This window comes from Canis lupus, chromosome 10 (genome assembly GCF_048164855.1).
Source record: "Canis lupus baileyi chromosome 10, mCanLup2.hap1, whole genome shotgun sequence".
NCBI classification, from domain to species: Eukaryota; Metazoa; Chordata; class Mammalia; order Carnivora; family Canidae; genus Canis; species Canis lupus.
In genome coordinates, this window is record NC_132847.1 from 39,453,230 (window position 1) to 39,476,512 (window position 23,283).

At 38.2% G+C, this 23,283-nt stretch overlaps 1 protein-coding gene across 3 annotated transcripts in view; it reads left to right on the top strand.

The window, feature by feature from the left end:
• Positions 1-23,283, top strand: part of ADAMTSL1 (ADAMTS like 1) — an 872,407-nt gene that overhangs the window by 235,018 nt on the left and 614,106 nt on the right. For all 3 annotated transcript variants that reach the window (XM_072841474.1, XM_072841475.1, XM_072841477.1), the window contains exon 2: positions 12,540-12,659. In XM_072841474.1, the coding sequence (XP_072697575.1) occupies positions 12,540-12,659 (120 nt within the window). The remainder of the gene's footprint in view (positions 1-12,539; positions 12,660-23,283) is intronic.

A 23,283-nucleotide genomic window follows, 5' to 3' on the forward strand; every position in this document is an offset into this window, starting at 1 on the left:
CCAACATCAAGACCTAGACCCAGTTGAACATGACCTGGCTCCACTGAGCTCATTTTTCATAGAATAGAAAGTAAGGAAAAATATTTTATTGCTGGCCTTCTACTGATTTTTCTTTTAGTATAAACCCAAATGTGGATTGTGAAAATTGCCAGTAAAAAATTATTTTTAATAATTTCATGGTCAAGTGCTTGCTTCAGCAACATATATAATAGTAATTTCATGGTCAAGAAGAAAGGTTGTGTGTGTGCATGGCGGGGGGGGGCATATAATTGATGATCTCAAGGCTTTTTCAGGCAATGATTTATAAAAGATTCACATTTTCATTAGCTTAAATGATGAATATGACTTAATTTTGCCCTACCTTTCACTGACCTTTGAGATCCTTGCAAACCCTTATCCTTTTGGGCTGCTTCCATGGGTGGTACCTATGAACAAGTACTCTATACTACCAGGGAAAGGCTACCATTTTCTTTCCTTTCCTGTTCCAGCCCTTTTGGTGATATCCACCATCAAGGCTTCTATGCCTAGGAATTTGAGCAGAAGCACCATGTAACCTGCAGTGCTCACAGGTGATCCACTTCCTGTCACAGCCCCCTTTTTCTCCTGGCTATTCCTATCCCTTCTGCAGGTGCTGTTTTCTCCCCTGGTATAGTCCCTGTCCTGGCTGGGCACTCTTTCTGGTCCATGCCACTGATGTGCTAAGCCAAGAGTGCCCACCTGTCAAATGGGAAAGAAAGCTTTCATGCTTTGTTACCTTTCATCCTTGGTTTTTAGTGCCACACCTTTTTGTTTTTTACTTAAAGACTCCCTGCACTGAGTGGAATCTGAGTAATAATCACTATTTTGCATGTAGAATTGTTCTTTTTTTTTCTTTGATATCCAAAGCTCTGTGTCTAGACCAAGCTGGAATGAATTCTTTTTCAAGAGGCTCCTCCATACGTCATGCAAATAGACTCATCATCTATCCGACATGCTTGGGTCTCCCATTTTTGGGTCACATTGAGATTTTTACTACACACGTACACACATACCCATTCATCCATAAATATCCCACACATGCATGCCTATTAAGTGCTTTCATTTCCTTACAAAGATTATGCTTCTTTAATAGGAACAAACTATTATTAATATATGACACAGTAATAATACATTTATATGACAAATCTATTCTGGAGTCCACTTCTGTTTCCCCAAGAAATGCATGGGCTGAATTTCAGAAATAACTTGGGAGTTGAGAGACAAAAGAGTTTTGAAGAACCAGCTGCCATCTGTGTGAAGTACATTGAGAATGACAGATAAGGGTGAGGAGAGAAGAGTGGACATTTAAGGAACGCTTGCTATGTGTGAACTGTAAACCTCCCTATTTCTTGGTCATTTTCTTGAGATACTGAGTAAATATTTGAGATTCTTTAGGTTACATAGACAATTTAAGTACTGATATGTATTTCTCCCAATTTTTTGTGTTTACATTTCTTAAGAGATTGGGCCAGGGGATATGCCTGTGCAGGGTGGGGAGGGTGTGGTGAACTCACATATATCTGAGTTACACTACTACTACTACTAAAGCACTATCTGTAGAGCTGTGCTTAAATATTTCTTTAAAGGGGGAATAAATCTACTTGGGTCCATGCTATCCTATTTTTTCTCTGAAATATTGGCACATGTTGATAAGACTTCTAGCCAGGGATAGAGAAGCTTCTAGAGTTCATGCACCAAGAAAGACTGATTTGCCCATAAAGTACTTTAACTTATGACCTTGACACTTTTATGTGTAATTACAGCCATTGAGCCAACTGAATACAGTGAGTATCTGATGTACTATCTGCATTTCAGTAGCAGGACAAAGAAGTGTGCTAGAGTAGGGAGGAGCCTGGAGCTGGTATAAGCAGCCTGGGTGAGGACCCAGGAGGCAGAATCAGAGCTGTCTCTTATCCACCAATTCTGAGCATTGTTTCCTAATACTGCAGAGAATTAACTGAGACTTCAATGCAGAGAGAGTATAAAGAAACCCTAACAGTGTCCTCAACATTTCTTTGGCATCCTGGAGACCAAGTGGCCATTTTGCTGTAGATAGATAGGGATGGTGAATTGAAAACATTAGTTCCAATCCAATAGCACTTGGGGTCAGAAGAAGAGAAGCTGTGTTAGTTGAAATCCAGAAACAGATGCCAAGACAGGATTAGGAATGCGAGAGGTTTACTGGGGAAAAAGATGGGGGAGGCAGAGGAGGCCAGAAGAGCCTTTGACTGGACTGCAACTCAGCTGTCCCTAGTGAGGGAAAGAGATGACAGAAAGGTTGGGTAGGAAGGGTCACCACAGTGCAGTGCTGAGAAAGGTTTGGCCAGCCAGTGGGAAGTCCTGGAGCAGAAGTCGCCTGTCAGAGGATCTCCACATCTCTCAAGCATAGAGCTGCTTTGGTATCTGCTGTGCTCAGCCCTGGGGTGGGAGCAGCCGGTCAGCAACAAGGAGGTGGATTCAGAGTACATTTGGGGCACCTGTCAATTAAGCTTTCTGCAACAGGAGATCTGAGGCGCACATCTTTATGGCCACCCAAGAGGATTATGTAAACTGAGCAAGGATGAAGAAAGAATTTCTGCCCTAATTACTCTTCATCTTGATTCAGAATTATGAGAGATACCATCACTTTCAACTCCTTGTAGCCAAGCAACTTTAGAAAAGCCAAGATAATAATGTTGATGTAAATAAACATTGCCAACTATACAACCAAAGATGATTGATTTCTACCACTGCAATGTGTATTGTAGACATCTTTATGTTCTTCCTTTTTTTTTAAATCTTAAAATTCTCCTCTAACTGCTCAACTCCCTTAATTCTTGGCATTAATGAGTATTTCATTTTACATGGAAGATTTAAGGCATATCCTTAAGCACATAGAGATTTTAAGACCATCTCTGTCTCTCTTTGTCTTTAGAAGATGTGACCATAATGTGCCCTTCTACCTAGGAGTAGAGCACAGGGAATCCCATCTTTTCTATTTTATAAATGTTCTTTCACTGTCTCAATGTAGATCTGAATCACAGCTGTTACCAGCTTTCTCAAGCCGAGTATCCTAACTTTGGAAATTGTTATCTGCTTTCCTCTTGGCAGGAATGGGGTATAATGTGTCTTAAAATGTTTGAAGAAGATAAGGAAGAAGAGAATTCTCAGCATATTTTGGTAAAGTTGTTACCTTCCTTGAATTATTTGGCTGTTTTGCCATCTTATGTATGTCAAGGGCTATGTCTCAAGATCCACATGTTTTCTCTACCAGATGCCTAAGAAGGCGATGGATGTTTCCCCTCATCTGAAAAGATCAGAGGCCAGTGAAGAGGGTCTCCAAGATTATTTCTAGCACTTCCTTTTCAGTGCTCATGTTTATAATCAGTTATGGAAATGCCACAGCTTACCTGTAGATCAAGCCCACATTATACACAGGGCATGCGTACCCTTTGATGGTTTTCCTTCTGCTACTTTTTTTTTTTAGCACATTGTTCTGTGAGGGTAAATTTCTCCATATGTTTTTGTTCGTTTCTTATTTTGTTGATATTGTTTTAATGACTCCTTGCCTTGTCAAGGTAGCTATCTACCTTAAAGATAAAGTAGATCTTTTTAAGCATTACTCCCCACCCCCCTAACCCCACACCATAAAGATTATTTTGCTAGGGTAATGGAGTTTCTTTTCATTGACATTCTGGGACAGATCTTTAAATTCAGCTACATCTGGTCACCTTGCCTCAAACCATATTATAGCTGTTGCTCTAAATCAGACCTGAACTAAGCACGAACATCTGTACCAGGAATTATGAGGCCCAGCTGAACACTTTGGACCAGTATGTTCCATCTCACTTCTTTCTGCTTTGACTGTTTAGCAATTATCTTTACAATCCTTAGAAATGGTAATTAAAGTTGGTAAAAGAACAAACAGAATACAGAAATGTTTTTAAGCTCCAAACACCAGGTATATAAACGTCAGTGGCTTAAATATGGTTATAAGAATGTTTTTATTAACTCCCCCCACCGATCTTCTTGGGGATCATATTTAGCCTTTCCTTAAGGGAGTATAATACTGCTAATCAGCTCACATAGTTGGCAGCCATTAGCTGGGGACACCTGAAGCCACCTCAAGAACCTTTTTATTTTCACAGACAAGCCTGCTGTGGCAGTAGGTATAGATAGGTATGTTGGCATCACAAAGTCTCTGTCTAAAGAGATTTAGTCACCCACCAACAAAACAAACAACAATACTTTCAAAGATAAGCAGATGGTTTTCTAAGTGGGCTCTTACAATGATGAAAGGAGTTTATTCAGTGAGGCTGCCTCCGCACTCTCTATACACATTTATGAACATGTGCACACAGAGTTGCTGATCTCAGCATAAGCTGATTGAGCCTCTTCTGACTGATGACTATGAATTTGCAGACATTTATAAATACTATTATTTTGGTACATATTCTCATAAGTCTCTGAAATACTTCTCCGTCTGCATTATAATGAGGAAATTTCTTTAATAAGATTATATGCTGATGATTTGTTTCTATCCTTTACATTCAAATTATTGTTTACTCATTTCCCCATCTTATTACATTAGAATATTCTAACCAGAAATGAAGCTATAGAGATTAATAGAAGGGGAGCCACTGGAAAGTAGCTATTTTCCACTGCAATGGAAATTAGGCAGGATTGTTTTTTCCCATTGCATTTGGGTCCACTATAATAGCCCTAACAGGAATAGGTTTTCAAGTGATTAATTTCCTTTCCCAAATCAAAGACCCTTGTTTATTGCAAAGTGGAATTTATTAATGTCAGGCAAACTCACTTTGTTACCAAATATCAGGACCTTTAATAAAGTTAGGAACATCTATATTTATTTTTATTTAGAGTCTACTTATTAGTATATTTAGTCTCCAGATTTCATTTGGGACTATTGTCATTTTGGGCTTAGTGTATCAATATTTTAAGGGCTAGTGATAGGATATTTATCCTTTGGCTTGATTTCCTTCAAACCAGAAGTTACTCATACTTTTATATTGGGAACAGATTTTCTCTTCTTTCCCTGGGTGTCTGAATCACTTTGATTTTGAGATCAGATGGTATTGATATTGGGCGGCAGGGCCACCTTTGGGCTCTTTGAGTCCATATATATTCTTATTTCTGCCTATTACTTGGTAGGGATTCTCAGAACTGGAGCTAGAGATTTTCTGTGTCCAAGAAAACTTTCTATTCAGTTATTTATTCAATAAGCATTCAAGTGTCCCTTTTATGCCAAGAACTCATAAGCCTTGCCCCAATCATTTCACTGTCCATTGGCATTCAAATACAGATGTGTATTCAGACAACACAGGAGTCAGTTACCTAAGTTGTTTGTTTAGACGATTATTCTAATTAGAATTTATAGCTTCACTATCTTAATTCTTAATAAACTATGAACCAAAATAGGGGAACAAATAGATGTTACAAGATCCTTTTGGTAGAAAAAAAATGTAACTGTGATTTTCAGTGCTACACTTTATTTTTTTTTAATTTATTTTTTATTGGTGTTCAATTTACTAACATACAGAATAACCCCCAGTGCCCGTCACCCATTCACTCCCACCCCCCGCCCTCCTCCCCTTCTACCACCCCTAGTTCGTTTCCCAGAGTTAGCAGTCTTTACGTTCTGTCTCCCTTTCTGATATTTCCCACACATTTCTTCTCCCTTCCCTTATATTCCCTTTCACTATTATAAGTAGTATTGAAACTGAAATCCAAAGCACAGGACATAAACTTGACTACATTTCAGTTTTCACAGAAAAACTAAATGAAGAAAAAAGAACAATAAACTGATAATTTGAGGGCATGTTTGTTTGTTTAAACCTCTATTATTTCTGCATCCCTTCCTCCCAGCCTGGAAGTCAATGGAGGCTTCTCCCAGAACATTACAGGCTGCTTCAAAGCTCTGGCCATAATCCACTCCTATCATCAACATTGCAACTTCTAGAGACATTTCAACTCTTCTTTAATGATGGTGGAGATTCCAAAATGTGAACCAGTTGCTGTGTGTTTTAATATTCCAAATCCTAGTCACAACCCTAAGAGCAAACTTATAAGAAGTAGGACATTCTGAGGGGGGAATCTTATCTTTTCTTCTACCAAATACATTCATTGTGAGCTAATAATCAGGAGTCAGAATACTAACCAGTATTCTCTGGAACCACTGTCAGTCAGGTCAGGCAGGGGAATGGTTGGTGCCAGGTTATGATGGGAGCAAGTGTGAATTAGAAGACAAAAGTACACATAGATATGGTTTGAGCTTCTAATTGTATCCTAAAGCCAAATACAAAACCTTTGTTATTATTCAGTGATTTTGGTTTTTCATTTTAAACTACTTTTACCTCCTTTTCCCTCTCGGGGGTAGAGTATAGAGAATAGAGAGTTACTTGAAAGACTCCCTTGTTTCCTGTATTTACCTATGTACCTCCCTAAAATCTCTTTATGTTTGATCGCTCAGCCCCATTTACAGAGAACGTAAACCACAACAATAAATTGCTTCCATGCCTTCCTGGATCTAATGAGACTCTATTCTGGGAGCTGGTATTTCTACATTCCTGGGTTTCTCTAAGGAGTACTCTGGTGTGCCAAGGATCAGAAAGAGGAGTCAATGTTTGAAGCAGGAAATGAGACTGTAATTGGAGAAGCAATCTTCATCGTGGGGTACAAATTCTAGCGCATGACAGTCTTTGTGCTTTCTGAGGAGCAGTCCTCATGAAATCTAGAAACCCTGTAGAAACAGATAGGTGTCTCAGTCATGATTACTTGTTTCTTGCCCTCTTCCTGTAGATGAATAACAAGGTTTGAATCCACCAGAGACTTGAGGTTTTTAGAGACACTGTCTCTGACTCCTAATCCTAACATAGCCACTGGCCACGTGTAAAATTCCTCCACTTCTCACATTTCTGTTTTCTGACTGCAAAACTAACACCACTGAATCTAAAACATAATGGGCCACCAGTTTCGATGTATTTTTTATGATATGCTAACTACCTTATAACTGTAAGGGGAATTTTGACATCCAGGTGTAAAGTAACTTTTTTTTCAAATCAAAAATTGGGAAACCTGGTCCAACACTGGGAAATAGAATTTTTTAAATGTGAGTTATCCTGGAAATTTTCAAGTTCTGGTCAACATTTAGTTGAATTCAGGGGCTGGGGGATTGAGAGCCCAAAGAGCCATAGGCTGTTTTTAAGAAACTAAATGTAATAAGTTGAATGCAATGTTGTCATAAATTATTTTCATGGAAAAGCAATAAAAGCATGCCTAAAGGTGATGAAATGAAGTATGTTTGGATTGTCCTTGTTAATATTTTCTGTTGGCATAAAGGGGACGTTAGAGATAGATCCATGTTGCATGGTAAGTGTCACTGCTCCCCAGATGTTTCTTATCTCAGCTCTCATACCTTCGCATGCTCCATACTCTTCCCTTGGCAAACTCAACCATCCCAAAGTATCATCCACTCCCCCTATGATGCCAACACTTACATATCATCCTTAGACCAGTGTCTATCCACTGCACAAAGCTCACCTTCCTTTGCCCAAAGCCCCTCAGGCTCCACTTCTCTGGAACCAAAATCTGCGTCTGACTCACATAATTGCTCCTCCTGCTATATTTCCTGTTTGCTGTAAGAGCTACTACCCACTCCACTCTTAGGCTCAAATCCAGGCAGAAAATATAGACTAACCTGACAATTACCATCTTCATTCAGTTGGCCACCAAATCTTCTCGTCTTTTCCTCTCTTCTCACATCTTCATGAGTCTCATCAGAATAATTGCAGTGATCTGAGACTAGTCACGTCATCTCTGGTCTTACCTCCTCAGAGCCACCAGATTGCACTTCCAGACTCATAAGCCCCAGCAAGACTGGCCGCTACCATCTTTAAGTGAGCACAATTCATAACCCGGCCCCAGAGCATTATACAACATCTGTCCCCATCCTGTGGCCTCATGTACCCCCACACTCGTGCCATGCTAAATTACTTAAAACACAAATAAAACAAGGTATCTCAACTTTAACCCCTCTTCCCTCTTCCTAAAACAAGAATCTTCACTTCCCTACTCCCATTCCTCTTGTCCAGCAAGTAATAAATCCCCACTCTTCTTTTAAACTCACTTTAAAGTCTTTCATAATCCTTCTTGGGAGAGGTAATCACCCTTGCTCTGTATTCTCTGGCATCCTCTGCTTTCCAAGAAATTTTCATTGTATTAATTAGAGCACTGTTTGCCATAGTAACAAATAGTCTCTAACAGGGACACATTCCAACACAGTGGACTGTTACTTTTTGATCATTTTACAATGTTAGGTAAGTGAACAGGTCATGGGCTGGCCTTCCTGGGTATAGTCATTCAGGGAGCCAGCCTAATGGAACCTCTTACACCTTTAACCATTGATGTCAAGGTTTCCCTGAGGCTGTCTCCATTCCAGACAGACCTGAGGGCAAGAGATCCTGGAGGAAGGAATGTGGGAGATTTTTATGGCCAGGCCTAGAGTTTCACCTATCACTTTTACCAGCTAAAACTCACTCTTGGTCACTTCTAACTGCAAAGGAGGCTAGGAAATGTGCTCTAGGTGATGCTCTAGGTGATGGTGAAAAGATGGTAGCTTTTGGTGAGCGTCTAGTAGACTGTCATATCCATGTACTCGTTAGAAGAGAGTGCTCTGAAAGGAAGAAATATGTCCTATTTAATAAAGCTCCTGGCACTTGAGTAAATATGTGTACATATGAGTGAATGAAAAAAAAATGAGTAAAAGATACTACATTGGATTGATTGATTGATTTTTAAAGGTTTTATTTATTCCTGAGAGACACAGGGAGGCAGAGACAGGCAGAGGGAGAAGCAGGCTCCCACAGGGAGCCCAATGGGGGAACTTGATCCCAGAACCCTGGGATCACGACCCAAGGGGAAGGTAGATGCTCACCACTGATCCACTCAGGCATCCCGCTACTTTGGATTTAAATAATCATTTTAAAAATCAGCTTGAAATAGAAGTGTAAGAGTTACATATTTACATATCTTTATATATTTATGTATCTCATTATATTCACACAGAATATAATAATTATTATTCATGGTTTGATAGATACAGATTTTTTAAAAAAAATTTTTTAAAGATTTTATTTATTCATGAGAGACAGAGAGAGAGGCAGAGACAGAGGTGGAGGGTGAAGCACGCTCCATGGAGAGAGCCCATGTGGGACTCGATCCCATGATTGCGGGTTCATAACCTGAGCCAAAGGCAGATGCTCAACCGCTGAGCCACCCAGGCATCCCTAGATACAGATATTTAAAACTAACTTAATAATGACCAAATTAATTTGGGTACTTTACATTGCCTAATTAGTAATAGTGTTCATGAATAGAAGTTAAATTAGAAACAGATATGCACAAGATATCTATAGGGAGAAAATGGTTATAATTACATTTATCTAGCTTGTATGTTCTTATCTATTCCCAATATTAAATTGAATTTTAGTTTAATTAAGACCTTCTGCCTTGGTATCACAGAAAAGTATTGGGGAACTTGAGTATCTTGGTAAGAATTGTGAGTCTTACAAATGTCAATATTCTTGGGAAATACAAACAGGCAGAAATGCTTTTGAAAACACATATGCAGTTATGATTGAGAATTAAAGTATAAACCAAATGGATAAAGTGATTTTACTTTCTTTTTATAGCATTGCATATTCAGTCTTTATGTTTGACACCTCACTTTGTCTTTTGGAGGATATTTTAGTTATTTTGCCTCTTTCTTTAATCAGTTTAACAAAAGAAACATGTCTTTTACAGGCACAAAAGTTCTCCCAAAGAAAATGCACATAAGTTGATTAGTCTCTTCAGATTTGAGCTTTTAAAAACTATGACATTGCATGACAAAGTGGCCACCATTTTGCATATTGGTGTTAGAATTCACAATAGCCTAGGATTGTTGGAGAAATGATTAATGAAATCTGAACTTTAGTAGCAATCAGCCATACATCAGTTCTTTTGAAAACAGTGACATTAAAATAAACCAATTCTAGGTCACTTTAAACTCAGGTTCTGATCTTTTTGAGAAAAAGTTGCAGAAGTGTGGCTATTCTTTATCTAGAGCTTGAAAGGCTGTGAGTAGTCCTGAGCACCAGACCCATGAATTTGAAATGCACCTGACACGAAGTGGAGAACCCCTGAAAGCTTCCCTGATCAGGGAAGTTTCAGGGTCAAGACAGGTTTTGAAGTGTATGTAGGTACAGACTCAAGGAATGACTGACTCTGATGAGAAAAGAAATGAGAAATTTAATTTTAAGGGTAACAGGAATAAGTTAGGTTAACCAGAAGGTTACATTTCTAAGAATTCGTCTGTAATTCTACCTCTCCTTGTTCAGTACTGGTTAATTCTTATGAAGCCATGCAGGAAAAGTAATAAAATAACCTCTCATTGACTGTGCCTCTTGATAAATATCAATATCAATATCCATTTTCTATTGCTGCCATAACAAATTACCACAGATTTAATGGCTGAAAACAGTACATAAGTATTATCTCAAAATTTCGATAGGTCAGAAGTCTGGCAGGCATGGCTGGATTCCCTAGTTAGAGTCCCACTGGGCTAAAATCTAACTATTGGCCAAATCTCTACTAGGGCAAAGGTCCTCTTTCAAGCTCTCCGTTGTTGGCAAAACATATTTTCCTCTCAAGCTTCCCACATGCCCCCCCTTGGTCTTTTTTTTTTTTTTTCTTTTTTTTTTTTAAATTTTTATTTACTTATGATAGCCACAGAGAGAGAGAGAGAGGCAGAGACACAGGCAGAGGGAGAAGCAGGCTCCATGCACCGGGAGCCCGACGTGGGATTCGATCCCGGGTCTCCAGGATCGCGCCCTGGGCCAAAGGCAGGCGCCAAACCGCTGCGCCACCCAGGGATCCCCCCCCCCCCCTTGGTCTTCAAGCCAAAAATGGCAGGTCAAGTCCTTGTCACACTTTGAAGCTTTTTGACTTTCTCTCCTGCCCTCAGCCAGGATGTTCTGTTTGAAGGACTCCGATGATTGCATTGGGCCCACTTGGATTATCCAGGATACAACCCTATTTTGAAGTCTGCTCATAAGTAAACTTAATTATATCTGCAAAGTCCCTTTGCCATGTTGAATGATATAGTCACAGGTAGGAGACTAGAGAGTAAAGGGGCCCAAGATTCTGTCTACCTCCATGATACTGTGTTGTCTATAACAGAGGCCATTTAGATATAAATTACAGAAAATTCTATTCCTTTCCAAAGTGTTTAGGGATTAAAATTATTTTAATTTATTATGAATTATTAGAGACATTGAAGAAGGCATAAAGTAATATCATGAACACCCACATATTCCTAATGACATTACCGATACCATAAAAGAGGTATAAAACTGAAAATGTTTAAAAATTAAATGTTAAACTAATAGGAAGATAATACAACACCCATTTATAATATCCATTACAGATATTATAAATATGGTCAAAGAATTTCATGTATGTTAAAAGCTTAAATTTTTAATTGTTCCTTGAGTAGAATGTGCTTTTGATAATAACTGTGGCTGTTATCTGTTGAATGCTTCCTCTAGGTAAGTCGCTGTACTCTGCACCTTACATGTATTATCTCCTGTCTTCTCAGCAGCCCACTCATGCTAATATCATTCCAGTTTACTCCATACAACGAGTAAACTGAGGTTCAGAGAGGTAGTGGGAGGCCTGGGTAAATTCACTGACCCTTGCATATGTAGTAGTTACTTAACAATTTGTTCTCCGCCAGAGGTTTGAGGAGCTCAGTAGAACAATGTGATAATAAAAAGAAAGAGGTTTTGGAGTCAGACCTGTATCTGAGTCCTCCTTTCAACACTTACTAACTTGCCAAATTCCTGAAACCCTGTTGCCAGTTCCTAATTTGCAAAGTGTGGCTAGTAACAGACACCTCCTGGGGCTGCTGCAAGATAACATGTGTAAAGAACCTGGTATGTGATAAGATCCAGATAAAAGTTCTCCAGTACCTTCCTCCAGAGTAGCTAAAGTGCATCTGGTTCTAAAGTACTTGAATAATTCGGGAAGTCAGTTATGGGCTTCTGCCAGCTTCTCCTTACCTCATAGATAATTTAATAGAACATCAGGGTCCACCTAGATGCTCATATCTATGGGACTAGGGATAGATCCCTGTGGGTCTGAGGTACCTGGGTGCCACATACAGAGGGGTAGCCCAAGAGAATAAATCTACGCTTGATTTGGCCTCAAAGATAGTTTACAATCTCTGAATTTTGGCATAGTACACCAGGCAATTAAGAGGTGCCAACTTAGCAGTGGACTTTCCTGGCATCCATCCAAGGAGCCACATGCCAGAATATTCTAGTGGCTCTCGCATTAATATGTATTTGCGTGCGTTGTTTTTGATTGCTCTAATCGGACTTGAAATGAATCCAAGAAGTTTCTTCAACTCAGAGACTCATTCCTCAGTGTCCCCTCCCTCCAGGCTCTGTCTGAAGGCTTAATTGGCTATCTTATCTCCCTAGGTGTGCGGAGACCAAAGCCAGGGGGCTGTTTTCCTGAGGGAATTTACGCTAATTCGGAGAGAGAGCCTTCATGAAGATTTCCTGTCTGACCTCTTGAATAGTCACAAAACTGAAGACCCGGTAGAGTGCCTCTTTTCTTTATTCTTAGAAACACTGAAGTTCAAGTCGCTAATTCTGACTCGTGGTGATGGTTGGTTTTAGCAAATGTGAAGAGGTTTGGATGGTATTTCCTCATGTCCATGACAAGAGGGAAGCAACGTGATAGTTCAGTAGACAGAATATGTGGGTCAACTTTCTACCCTTTCCTGGGTCTGGCAAGCTGCAAACCTTTCACTGGAGTGTTGGTTGGTTTGGGGCAGCCTGTGAAGGATTCACATGAAAATAACTGATGTTTTGCCAGCGCGTTGGAACAAGAAATGGTAATAATTTAAATGAGTGAAGAAAAAAGGAGCTTTATATGTAAATTGTTTTATGAGTCAATGGAAATTCCACCATCTTCCCATACTGGTTTCTTTGTGGATATTTTTACTTCAAAGTGTTAGTCATATTTATTTTATGAAAGTTTGTTTCTCTGGTGGTGGTTTTGAAAAAAAAAAAAAAGCAGAAAATTGAAAGTCTCCAAAATGAGCTCTGAAATGAAAACAAGTAGCACAGTTGAACAGAGATGTCAGGATTCAGGGTTCTCTATAACTGTGAATCAAGCCATTATTTGTGATTTGTACTTTATTGTGAGAATTGGAAGGATAACTTCTGAAAGTTTCAAGTGTGGCTCTTCATGGTGATGAGCTTGTGCTAGGAAGTGCTCACGGTAGAATTAAAGGAGCCCAGTGGATTTCTTGTGTACTCAGAAAATACTGATTTAGAACATGTTCAAAGCAAACATGCAAGTGGCTTTATTTCTACCTCCTCTACCCTGCCTCCTTACAGCCTCTCTCAAGAGGTTCTTTTGAGCACATTTATCTCATAAACTTCTCTTTTAAATACTAAGTAAATCAGTTCTCATGGTGGCCACTCATGACCACCATCTTCTCCTGGACAGACATTCACATTCTTCTCAAAGCTTGTGCCCCAAGTGTGGGCAGGAACAGTGGTAAAGGTTCCCAAGGGTACAATAATTAATTTTCAGATGGTTCATGCAGATACACATATATTTCTCAGTAAACTCAGAAAATGCAGAGCCTGCCTTTTAAACTTTTATTGTCTGCTCAAGGCTTTTTTGTGTGATCTACTATGGTATACACATTGCCACCTAAGTTTTATTACTTCTTTCTCAGAACATTATCTTGTAATTATGTTTTAATTTTGTTCCATTTGATGTTATGCAAAATCTGAGATATGTTAGCTCACTTTGGATTTGGTTTATGAAAAGTCCTGGTAAGTACTGCTACATGGATACCATATGCAAACCTCATGAGCAAGTCTAATTATTACATAATTTATACCAAAAAGGAAATTGAATAATATGAACTAATTATGGCCATAATGGAATTGTCATAGTGGTGCCACTAAAAACAATTTTTGTCACTTGGCAAGCATTGAGAGTTTTCACAAACATTATTGTTACATATTATAATATTGATTTACATCATAATGGAAACTGTTCATGCTGCAGAGTTTTCTCAAATCCACTGGGGTCACAAGTAATTGAGAGAGTGGAGGCATTTAACCTGACAGAGGAATTACTTACCAGCACAACTAGTCAGAACTGGGGTTGTATAAGAAAATGGTAGGGAAGAGAAAAGATCAAAGCTTCCTGAATACCAGAAGCTGATCCAGTTTCGAACAAATTTATGAAATTCTAACAATTTCTTTGGAGGATGTATCTCTCTATCTGAGGACTTCTTTTGGCCCCTAAGATATAAAAATTTTAAAGTGTAACTTGATTTTCTAAATAACATTAAAAGATGAATCACCGCAGTGTTTGTGTTTGTTTAAGGGGAAGAGTTCAAACGTGAATTGCTACTTCTATCAATAGCCAGAACACTGAAACTCCTTTTGTGGCTTATATAAATTAAGTTTCTACTACATTGTGAGGAAGCTCTGCAGGACAATGGGGGAATCATCGATGAGAAAACTTCCTGGTATAGGTCACAAAAACCACTTCACACAGGCAAGTGGGTGAGAGGAAAAACAGCTGAGCCATAATCTGTTTGTCCAGTTCTGTCTGCTAACAAGTCCTCCTTTAGTAGCCCAGTGACAGTCATGCTCATATTTCACTGCTCTTACCTGATTAGCAGCTCTGCTTCTTGAGATCAGGATGCATGTTCACTCTCACCTCCCTAGCACCCACCCCTGCACTTGCATATGATAAATACTTGGTTGTGCCAAGTGTTGATGGAGAAAACCTATCATGACTATTCTCTCTGGCCCAATTGTTAGCATTTTTATATTGAAAGCATGGTAAGAATTCCATTACAGGCTATGCATGAAAAGGGCCCTATAAAATGAAAATCTGGGGCACTGGGGTGGCTCAATTAACTATCTAACTCTTGATTTCAGCTCAGGTCATGATCTCAGGGTCCTGGGATGGAGCTCTGCATTGGGCTCTGTATGCAGCATGAAATCTGCTTGTCCCCTCCCCTTGCTCTTTCTATCTCTAAAATAAATAATAAATAAAATCTTTAAAAAACTAAATGTGAAGATCCTTCTAAATGCAAAATATTATTATTAAAATGGTATGAATGATTTCAGCTTTTAATGAGGTGATGAAAGAACATTTGGGATTATCTTCCATGATGTTTTTTCAAGCCATATGCAGGTTTGCAACAAAGAATATGAATGCAAATAGATTGAAAATTTATAGTTGTGTAAGTAATAAACTTATCCCCAATATGTATAACATTTTGGACACAAGTGGCATGAGATGTAAGAAACACATTGTCACACTGTTGGGTAAAATGATTGCTATCCTCATTTTAAGTCTTTAATTTTTCTTCTCTCCTGCCCTTTCTTTATTCTTGCAAATAATTTTTGAGAACCAGAACAGCCTGACTTATAACTTATTTGTGGAACTCTTTTACCTAAAAGCTTCTTTCGGTCATTTTTGACCTTAAATAACACTTCCTCAACTAGGGCCTTTGGCACAAATTGACTTTTACATTGCATTAGGAAAACTTTCTAGTTAGCTTTCTCTCCAAGGGCTAATTCCATGGGTTCACTTTGAAAAGCAGTGTAAGGGAGCCATTTGTCTTGAATCCACAGCAGGGCAACTAAACTTCTAATCATTGTCTGAAACTCTGCATGTATGTGATTTGCATTGTTTGCAGAAATAGGATGTTTGTCAAAGACTGTTATTCATTATTGGAATAGTTGGGAAACAGGTCATGTTGGCTTTGGTTGTCAGCTGGATACAAAATTATGATGATAATTAACATGAAATTCACTACAGAATGAGATTTCCTTCAGTATGTAATTTAGTGCAAACCCCAATCTGCCTGTAACTTTGTGGTTCACAAAGTAGTTATTTAAGCCATTCTTGTACCTCGGTAGAAAATGGAAATCATTTAAGTAATTTCTTATTTAATAATAATTTATTATAAAATAAATCATCAGTTATTTCAATAGAGTGTTCGTTTAATGACTGCTAAAATAGAGGTGAGTTTCAGGAGGGATCCTCAAAAAGACCCCCCCTTTTTTTTAAATAGTCATATGTGAAAAGGGAGTTTGTTTTTAAGGTCAAGTCAGTAATTCTCCGAAACTCAACTGAAATAAAAAATACAATTGATTAAAATCGGTTCTGCTTCAAAGTAAATTATTTTTTCTTCCTTGTTGGGGTGGGGGAACTGGTGGGGACAAGTATTATTTCTATGAACTGAAAAATGAGTTCAACCAACACATAAACACTTACATAAAATGGAATATAACCATTTCCATATGTTCCCTAGGTGTTCACCAGCCTCCTCCCCAACCTGCCAAGGGAAAGGAAACAGTGGAATTTAACTGCTAACATCTGAAGATAATAACTTAATTTGCTTAATTGTACTTCTACACTGGCTGCTATTTTTTGAGTATTTAGGGGACATAAACACAAGGAAGTGACCATGTGCCGAAAGCATTTAAGTTACTGAATGTGAGCTGTGACTCGCTTTGTTCATCTCTCACTAGCATCTTCCTACCTGAACTGACTCTGCCCACCCTGGAAAGAGTTGTCTTTTCCCAAAACTACAATTCTGCTTGATGCATATTTGGCCTTCTCCTAGCTTCCTCTGCTCTCACAGAAATGTAGAAATGATGGAGAGTACTAGTTTAGGATACCAAACAATAATCAGAAAATGTGAAGTCATATAAAATATTCATATACTAAAGTTTAAAGTATTTTTTTCCCCAATGCTTCATGATCAGTAGAGTCAGAATGCATTAGATAAGTCTTGCAAATGCAGGCAAATAAAATATTTAAAACCCTCACAGGGTGACATATTATATATACTTTGCAGGGTGTTCTGATTTTTTCTCGGTGATATCATATTATATAACTTGAAGTAGCAAATGTACTAGAAACCAAATCTTGTCTTCCTGTCTCAGTATATTTTCCCAAAGGATAGCCAATTCAAGTTACACCTATAAGTGTGCCGCAAAAATCACAGATTGAATTGGAATGCACTTCCACTTTTAAAACACCTGGCTCTTCAGTATCACTGCACATTTCTTCTCTGCGTAAAATCAGTTAATAAAAAAGGTGTTGTCTCCCTCTGCCTGTGTCTCTGCTTCTCTCTCTCTCTCTCTGTCTATCATAAATAAATAAATAAATAAATCTTTAAAAAAAAAAAAAAAAAAAAAGGATCCCTGGGTGGCACAGCGGTTTAGCGCCTGCCTTTGGCCCAGGGCGCCATCCTGGAGACCGGGGATCGAATCCCACGTCGGGCTCCCGGGATGGAGCCTGCTTCTCCCTCTGCCTGTGTCTCTGCTTCTCTCTCTCTCTCTCTCTCTATCATAAATAAATAAATAAATAAATCTTTAAAAAAAAAAAGGTGTTGGTCACTAATCAATAAGGCTTTATGAAGCTGTGTGCCACCTTGAGTGTGTGCATTTGCAAGTAAATGTTAACTCCTTCTTCTCTTTATTCCACAAAAACTTAGTGAGGGACTAGATTTGGTTTCTAGTAAGCACCTTACTAGGCATTTTATACAAATTTCTCAGGACAACCTGAGATAGGCAATAATAACTCCATTTTGCAGTGGTAATGACCATTGGAAATGTAATTTTTGAAAGATACCACTCATAATTGTAATAAAACTATAAGAACAAAACTCTGAAAAAGATATAAAATCTAAATGGGATATCATTGAAAAAGTCAAAGATGAATAGCTTATTAATGGCATGTTAATAATGGCGTGCTATACATATATATTCAATATTACCACCCATCAGGGATATACAAATGAAAACAAGATACAGCATTTGATACCCATCATATTGGTAAAAAATTAAAAGAACTGACAAAGGCAGTATTAGTGAGGAAGAAATAGTGAGAACCACTCCTATATTGCTGTTGGGGTACAGATCAGTATAGCCACTTTAAAAGAGCAACTTCCAATGTCTATAAAGTTGAGTATATGCGTATCCTAAATCCCACCAATCTCATTTTAGAAATCTACCCTAGAGAAACACACAGATGTTCAACAAAGTATTGAATGTTATAGCCTAAAATTGAAAGAAAACCTTAAATATTCATTAGAAGGTAAATGGATAAACTACTTGTGGTTTATTCACAAAATAAAACACTAGAGAAGCAGTTAAAATAAATAACTAGATCTATATGTGTTGGATCAATCTCAAAAATATAATGTTGAGGGGAAAATGATACTATTTTATAATATACAATTTATATTAATTTTAGTATCACATAAATATTTATTAAATAATGTTTAGAGAAAATGATTATGTATAAAAACAAGGGTGGGAAAAATGTGCCTCAACTTTGTAATGTTGGTTACTTTCTGCATAGAGAGTAAAGAATGGGATCAGGTTGGGAACATGTGCATGGTATACTTTAACCATATCTATAATATTTTATTTCTCAAAAAAAGAATATGGTAAGATGTTAATATGTGTTTAAATGGCTAGTGGTTGCAAAAAAGTTTACTTTATTATTCCCTGCACTTTTTATGTTTAGAATATTTTAAAATACATGCATAATAAAACCTTTAGGATAATGTCTGACAGAAGTCAGTACAAAATGAATCCTGTTTTTATTAGCAGTGGTTGAATTGGCAATCATTGAGACATAAGTGACAAAGCTCAGTGCCCAAGATTTAATATATACACTATTCACATTTTTGCCTCATAGCATAATTAAGGAGTAGTCAAATGTCTGACAACAGAATACAAAATCATGGGACCTCCTATCAGTTCATGAACTGCAACTCTAGTAAATAATGTCAGGATGATGAATCTCAGTATTTAAGGAGAGGGACTATTTCTTTACACTTAACCTTTGGAATTAACTGAAAAAAAAAATTATCCTGGGGGGGGGAAGATTTTTTTTCTTTCTCAATTTTTAATTTCCTTACAGCTTATATAGTTTCTATCTGTTGTTTATAAGATATCCACCACCTGCTAGGATTCCAAACAACAAATAGATATCAGGAGTAATTATCTCAAAGACATTAGAAGTAATACAATGTGAAGCATTAAAAATCCCAACTCTCATGTGAGCAGATTTTTAAGACTAAACAATCTCTCAAATAAAATGTTAAAAAAATTTAACATCAGTTAGAAAATTATAAATAACATGTGTGAATTTTAGGACTCTGCTCAAGTACATTTTCAGGTTTCACACTGTGAGATCCTTCCCCAAGAAACTTTGTCAGTACTGGTGAAATTTCAGTATTAAACCAATTTTCCCTAGGTCACTCCAATGTTGTTCCTGTAAACTGGTAAATTCCTGAGATAGTGTCCACTTACAGTTATCCTAAAGCAAGCCAGAGTACTTTGAAATTAATATCAAATATCTTGAGTAACAGTTATAAATGTGAGGAGCCGACTCTTTGCTGCTTGACTTTGGAACTTCACGAAAAAGCATAAACTAACCAGGGGCTGTGATTTAAATTGCTCTGCAGAAAATCACTTGGGGCACCAAGGAATAATTTATTGCTTCCTTAATATAAAGAGCCAATTCATCTCATGAAAAGACAACTTTCAAAGAAGTTCTTTAGCTGCCTCTTAAGGTGGTGCTGAAGCTGTCAGAAGGTATGAAGAGTTTCAATGCCTGTCTCTAACGGGTGTTGATGACTGAGCTGTGCGTGGAGGGTGGAGGTGCTGTCCATCAGTGGATGAAGGCGGCTACGAAGGGTAGTTGCCCATGCCGCCAGCAGCTGGACAAGGTCCCTTGGCACCAGACATCTGCACAGGGAAGTGCTGAGTAGAATCGGAGCGGTCAGAGGACAGCCTAATGGAGTCTTGTAACTGAGAGTCCAAATTCTATTACTTGAATTTAAGAAAATATGACAGAGTACTGTGGGGTGCAGGCAGGGGCCAAATGACCTTTTGATGCATAACATCCTCTTAGAGTTTATATGATCTTCTAATTGGAGAGACATGATTTTTTTTAGAGTCGATGCTGCTATTTCCAAGTAGGTAGAAATGTAGGCCTTTAAACTGAGTTTATTTTATTTTTTTTTAATTTATTTATTCATAAGAGACACAGAGAGAGAGGCAGAGACATAGGCAGAGGGAGAAGGAGGCTCCATGTGGGAAGCCCAGTGCGGTACTCAATCCCGGGCCCCGGGGGTTAACAACCAGAGCCGAAGGCAGATCCTCAAGTGCTGAGCCACCCAGGCACCCCTTAAACTGAGTTTATAATTGAGCTGACCAAGGAAGCAAACATTAAAAGAACATTATTTACTAGCATGATATTGTTGAATAGCTGTAATCTCTAAATGTTGATTTTAAAATTCTGTATACCATTTTACCTTCGTTAATAGGAACTTCTAAGTAAGAAGAAGGTCATGTTTTTGTTCAGCTTAAAAAAAAAGCATTATTACTCAAAAGTTTTGGAAGGAACACATTTTCGTTTTCCGTTGTGTTACTTTAAGTTTGATTTCAACTCGATGTTGACACAAGAGCAAAACGAATACCCAAAAAATAAAGATCTGTTATTTATATTACTTAAATATAAATATGTAGCTTCTGCTAAGTGAAAATATCTTTATCTACAGTTAAATTGTTTTACCAAAACTAAAAATGTGGGATTTGTTGTAAAAGTGTCACTTACAGAGCCTAAAACCTGAGGAGGGCTTGTGTTGTTGGGTTGAGGCTTTATTTCCAACTAGCCATGAGACTTGAGGCAAGTCATATGTCTTCCTCAACCTCATTTTCCTGACCTTTAAGATAAAATATACTCTGGATGTCTTTGCAGCTCTAGAATACTGTGTTTCAAATTAGATATTTGATGGAAACTTCAAATTCCTCACAGTTGCTATTTGGTGATATTTTTTGATGACTACTCAAGGTCGCTTTCATGTCAGAACCAGTTTTGTGTTTCTAGAGTCAGATCTTCCCAGCTATAATAGATTCACCTTCCTTCCCCAATCTCAATAAATACCCACAGTCTGCCTGTGCATTCTACATGTACCACTACTAACATATTTCAAAAGTTCCACTTTGCTCTTCATGTAATGAGTACTTGTATGTCAAAGCCAATTATATAGTTCAAGAAAGCTGAGTTCCTCACACACAGCTTAATGCCAAAACCCCTTAGTATGGTTCCTGTTGATCTTCAACTTTGCTTCTGACAACGTCCATTTAGACTTTCTTCACTGCAGCTTGTCAACACCACAATTTGTTCCCATATGCAATTATCAGCTCATTGCTTTGCTCATAGGGCCTCTTCTGCCTGGCATGTCCTTGTTCCCTCTTCTCTAGACTTTTCTTTATTAACTCAACTCAAGTCTCACTTGCTCCAGGAAACCGGCTCTCAAGATAGGCTTGTCTCTGTGAACTCCTAAGCATTCATGATCTTTGCTTTTGGGACCAGCTGGGGCCCTATCTTCTCAGGCTGCCCAGAAGACTTTATGAAGCTGTGGAGAGTCCTTGGCTCAGGCCTCAGGACAGGCTATTGTCAGGATCTTAATCTGCAGGAATGGTCTGCCCACAGGGGAATATTAGTGCAAATCTGGGGAAAAAAAGCAGGAAATCATAAAATCTCAGTGGGTATAGTGGAGGGACAGTGGGGAGGGGAAAGGCAAGTGGCGGTTTGGAGTACAAGGCAATCAGAAAATTCAGACTAGGAGTTAATTCTGGGATCCTATCCCAAGAATATTGTCCATTGGTCATAGAACCCCTCCTACTTTGCATCTCCACTTATCTTTTCATATGTATAGACCATCTGCTTTGGATATTTTTTTAGTAAGGACTATGTTTTATAATACTTTTCCCAGCACACAGAATAGAATCTTAAGCAGAGTAATAATAATAGTGACACAATGACAAAAAAAATAACATTAATGAGAATATCAACTATCATTTATTGTCTACACCTTCTGTATCAGGTGCTGCCTAAAGCACTTTGCCTACACATACCTCATTAATCTTAGGAAGAGGATGCTATCCCCTTCTAACAGGTGAAGAAATGAAAAAGAAAAGTAACTTTCTCAAGGTCACAAAACTGATTTGTCACTTTAAAGAATACAGCAATGCACATTTGAAAAATACAAATTCATCTCAGCAACCATTAATTGAGTATCTACTATATTTAACATACTCATCTAGGTGCTACCAGGGAACATAAAGCTGAGTTAAATGGTCCTTACTCTCTAGGAGTTTAGGCTATCAACACTTTAATTCTAACCGTATTAGAATTAAAACTTGAAATGTTTTCTTTTTGAATAAGATCATCAGGGTAGTGGCAGAGTAGTAAGATTATGAGTATTGTTTTAGAATACCTCATCCTTTTAATAGCAAAGTCTTTAGAAATACTACTTGATTTATTTTGGTTTTTTTTTTTTTAAGGGTTGGACTTGATTATATATGAAGCAGGTTCAAAGGAGCTGCTGAACACACTAAATTTCAGGTGACTTTATTTTAGTTTGAATTAGATTCCCTCGTAGGATTATTGCTTTGCACAGTCCATTGCTCTTTAATGGCTTTGAGTGGATGTATGTTCAGATGGCTGCTTGTCTCCAGTGTGAAAGTACAATTTAAGTAGATTGGTTTGCAAGTATGACTCGTTACCATTGCTGGTTGGTGTTCCAAGTTTCTACAGAGACAATTAATCTTCATGTATTACGTATTAGTTCCACAGTATGAGTGAATGAGTGTGTGGAGAATATACCTAGGGAGCTGTATTAAATAAGTTGCTGCAAACAATGGTTGGTGTTCTGTGCTGAACTCCAATTTGATGTAATACTTACAAAGAGCAACAAAAATGGTCTTAGCTTATTGAGTGCTTACCTTCTTGGCAATTCAAAATTTATGCCACCGGTGGGAATTTGGGATCCACTGCGTATGCCTTGAACATCCCCAAATGGTGGGATAAGCACATACATTTGCTTCTCTTCTATGTGAAAGAAATTTTCCAGGGAAGATATTTCAGGGCCAGTATGAACAGAGGTGCTAGCGACCCAGGCTCCTTCCATTGTTCTCCTAAATCATCTTAGCCTCTGCCTCCTAATCTTGAGGATGTCTTGTGATCCAGAAATGGCTCCCAGAGCTCCAGTCACTCATCATTCAGGCAATAAGATGGAGGAAGGGACAAAAAATAACGTGCTAATGGAGAAAGGGTATATACCGGCTGGCTCCCCACAGC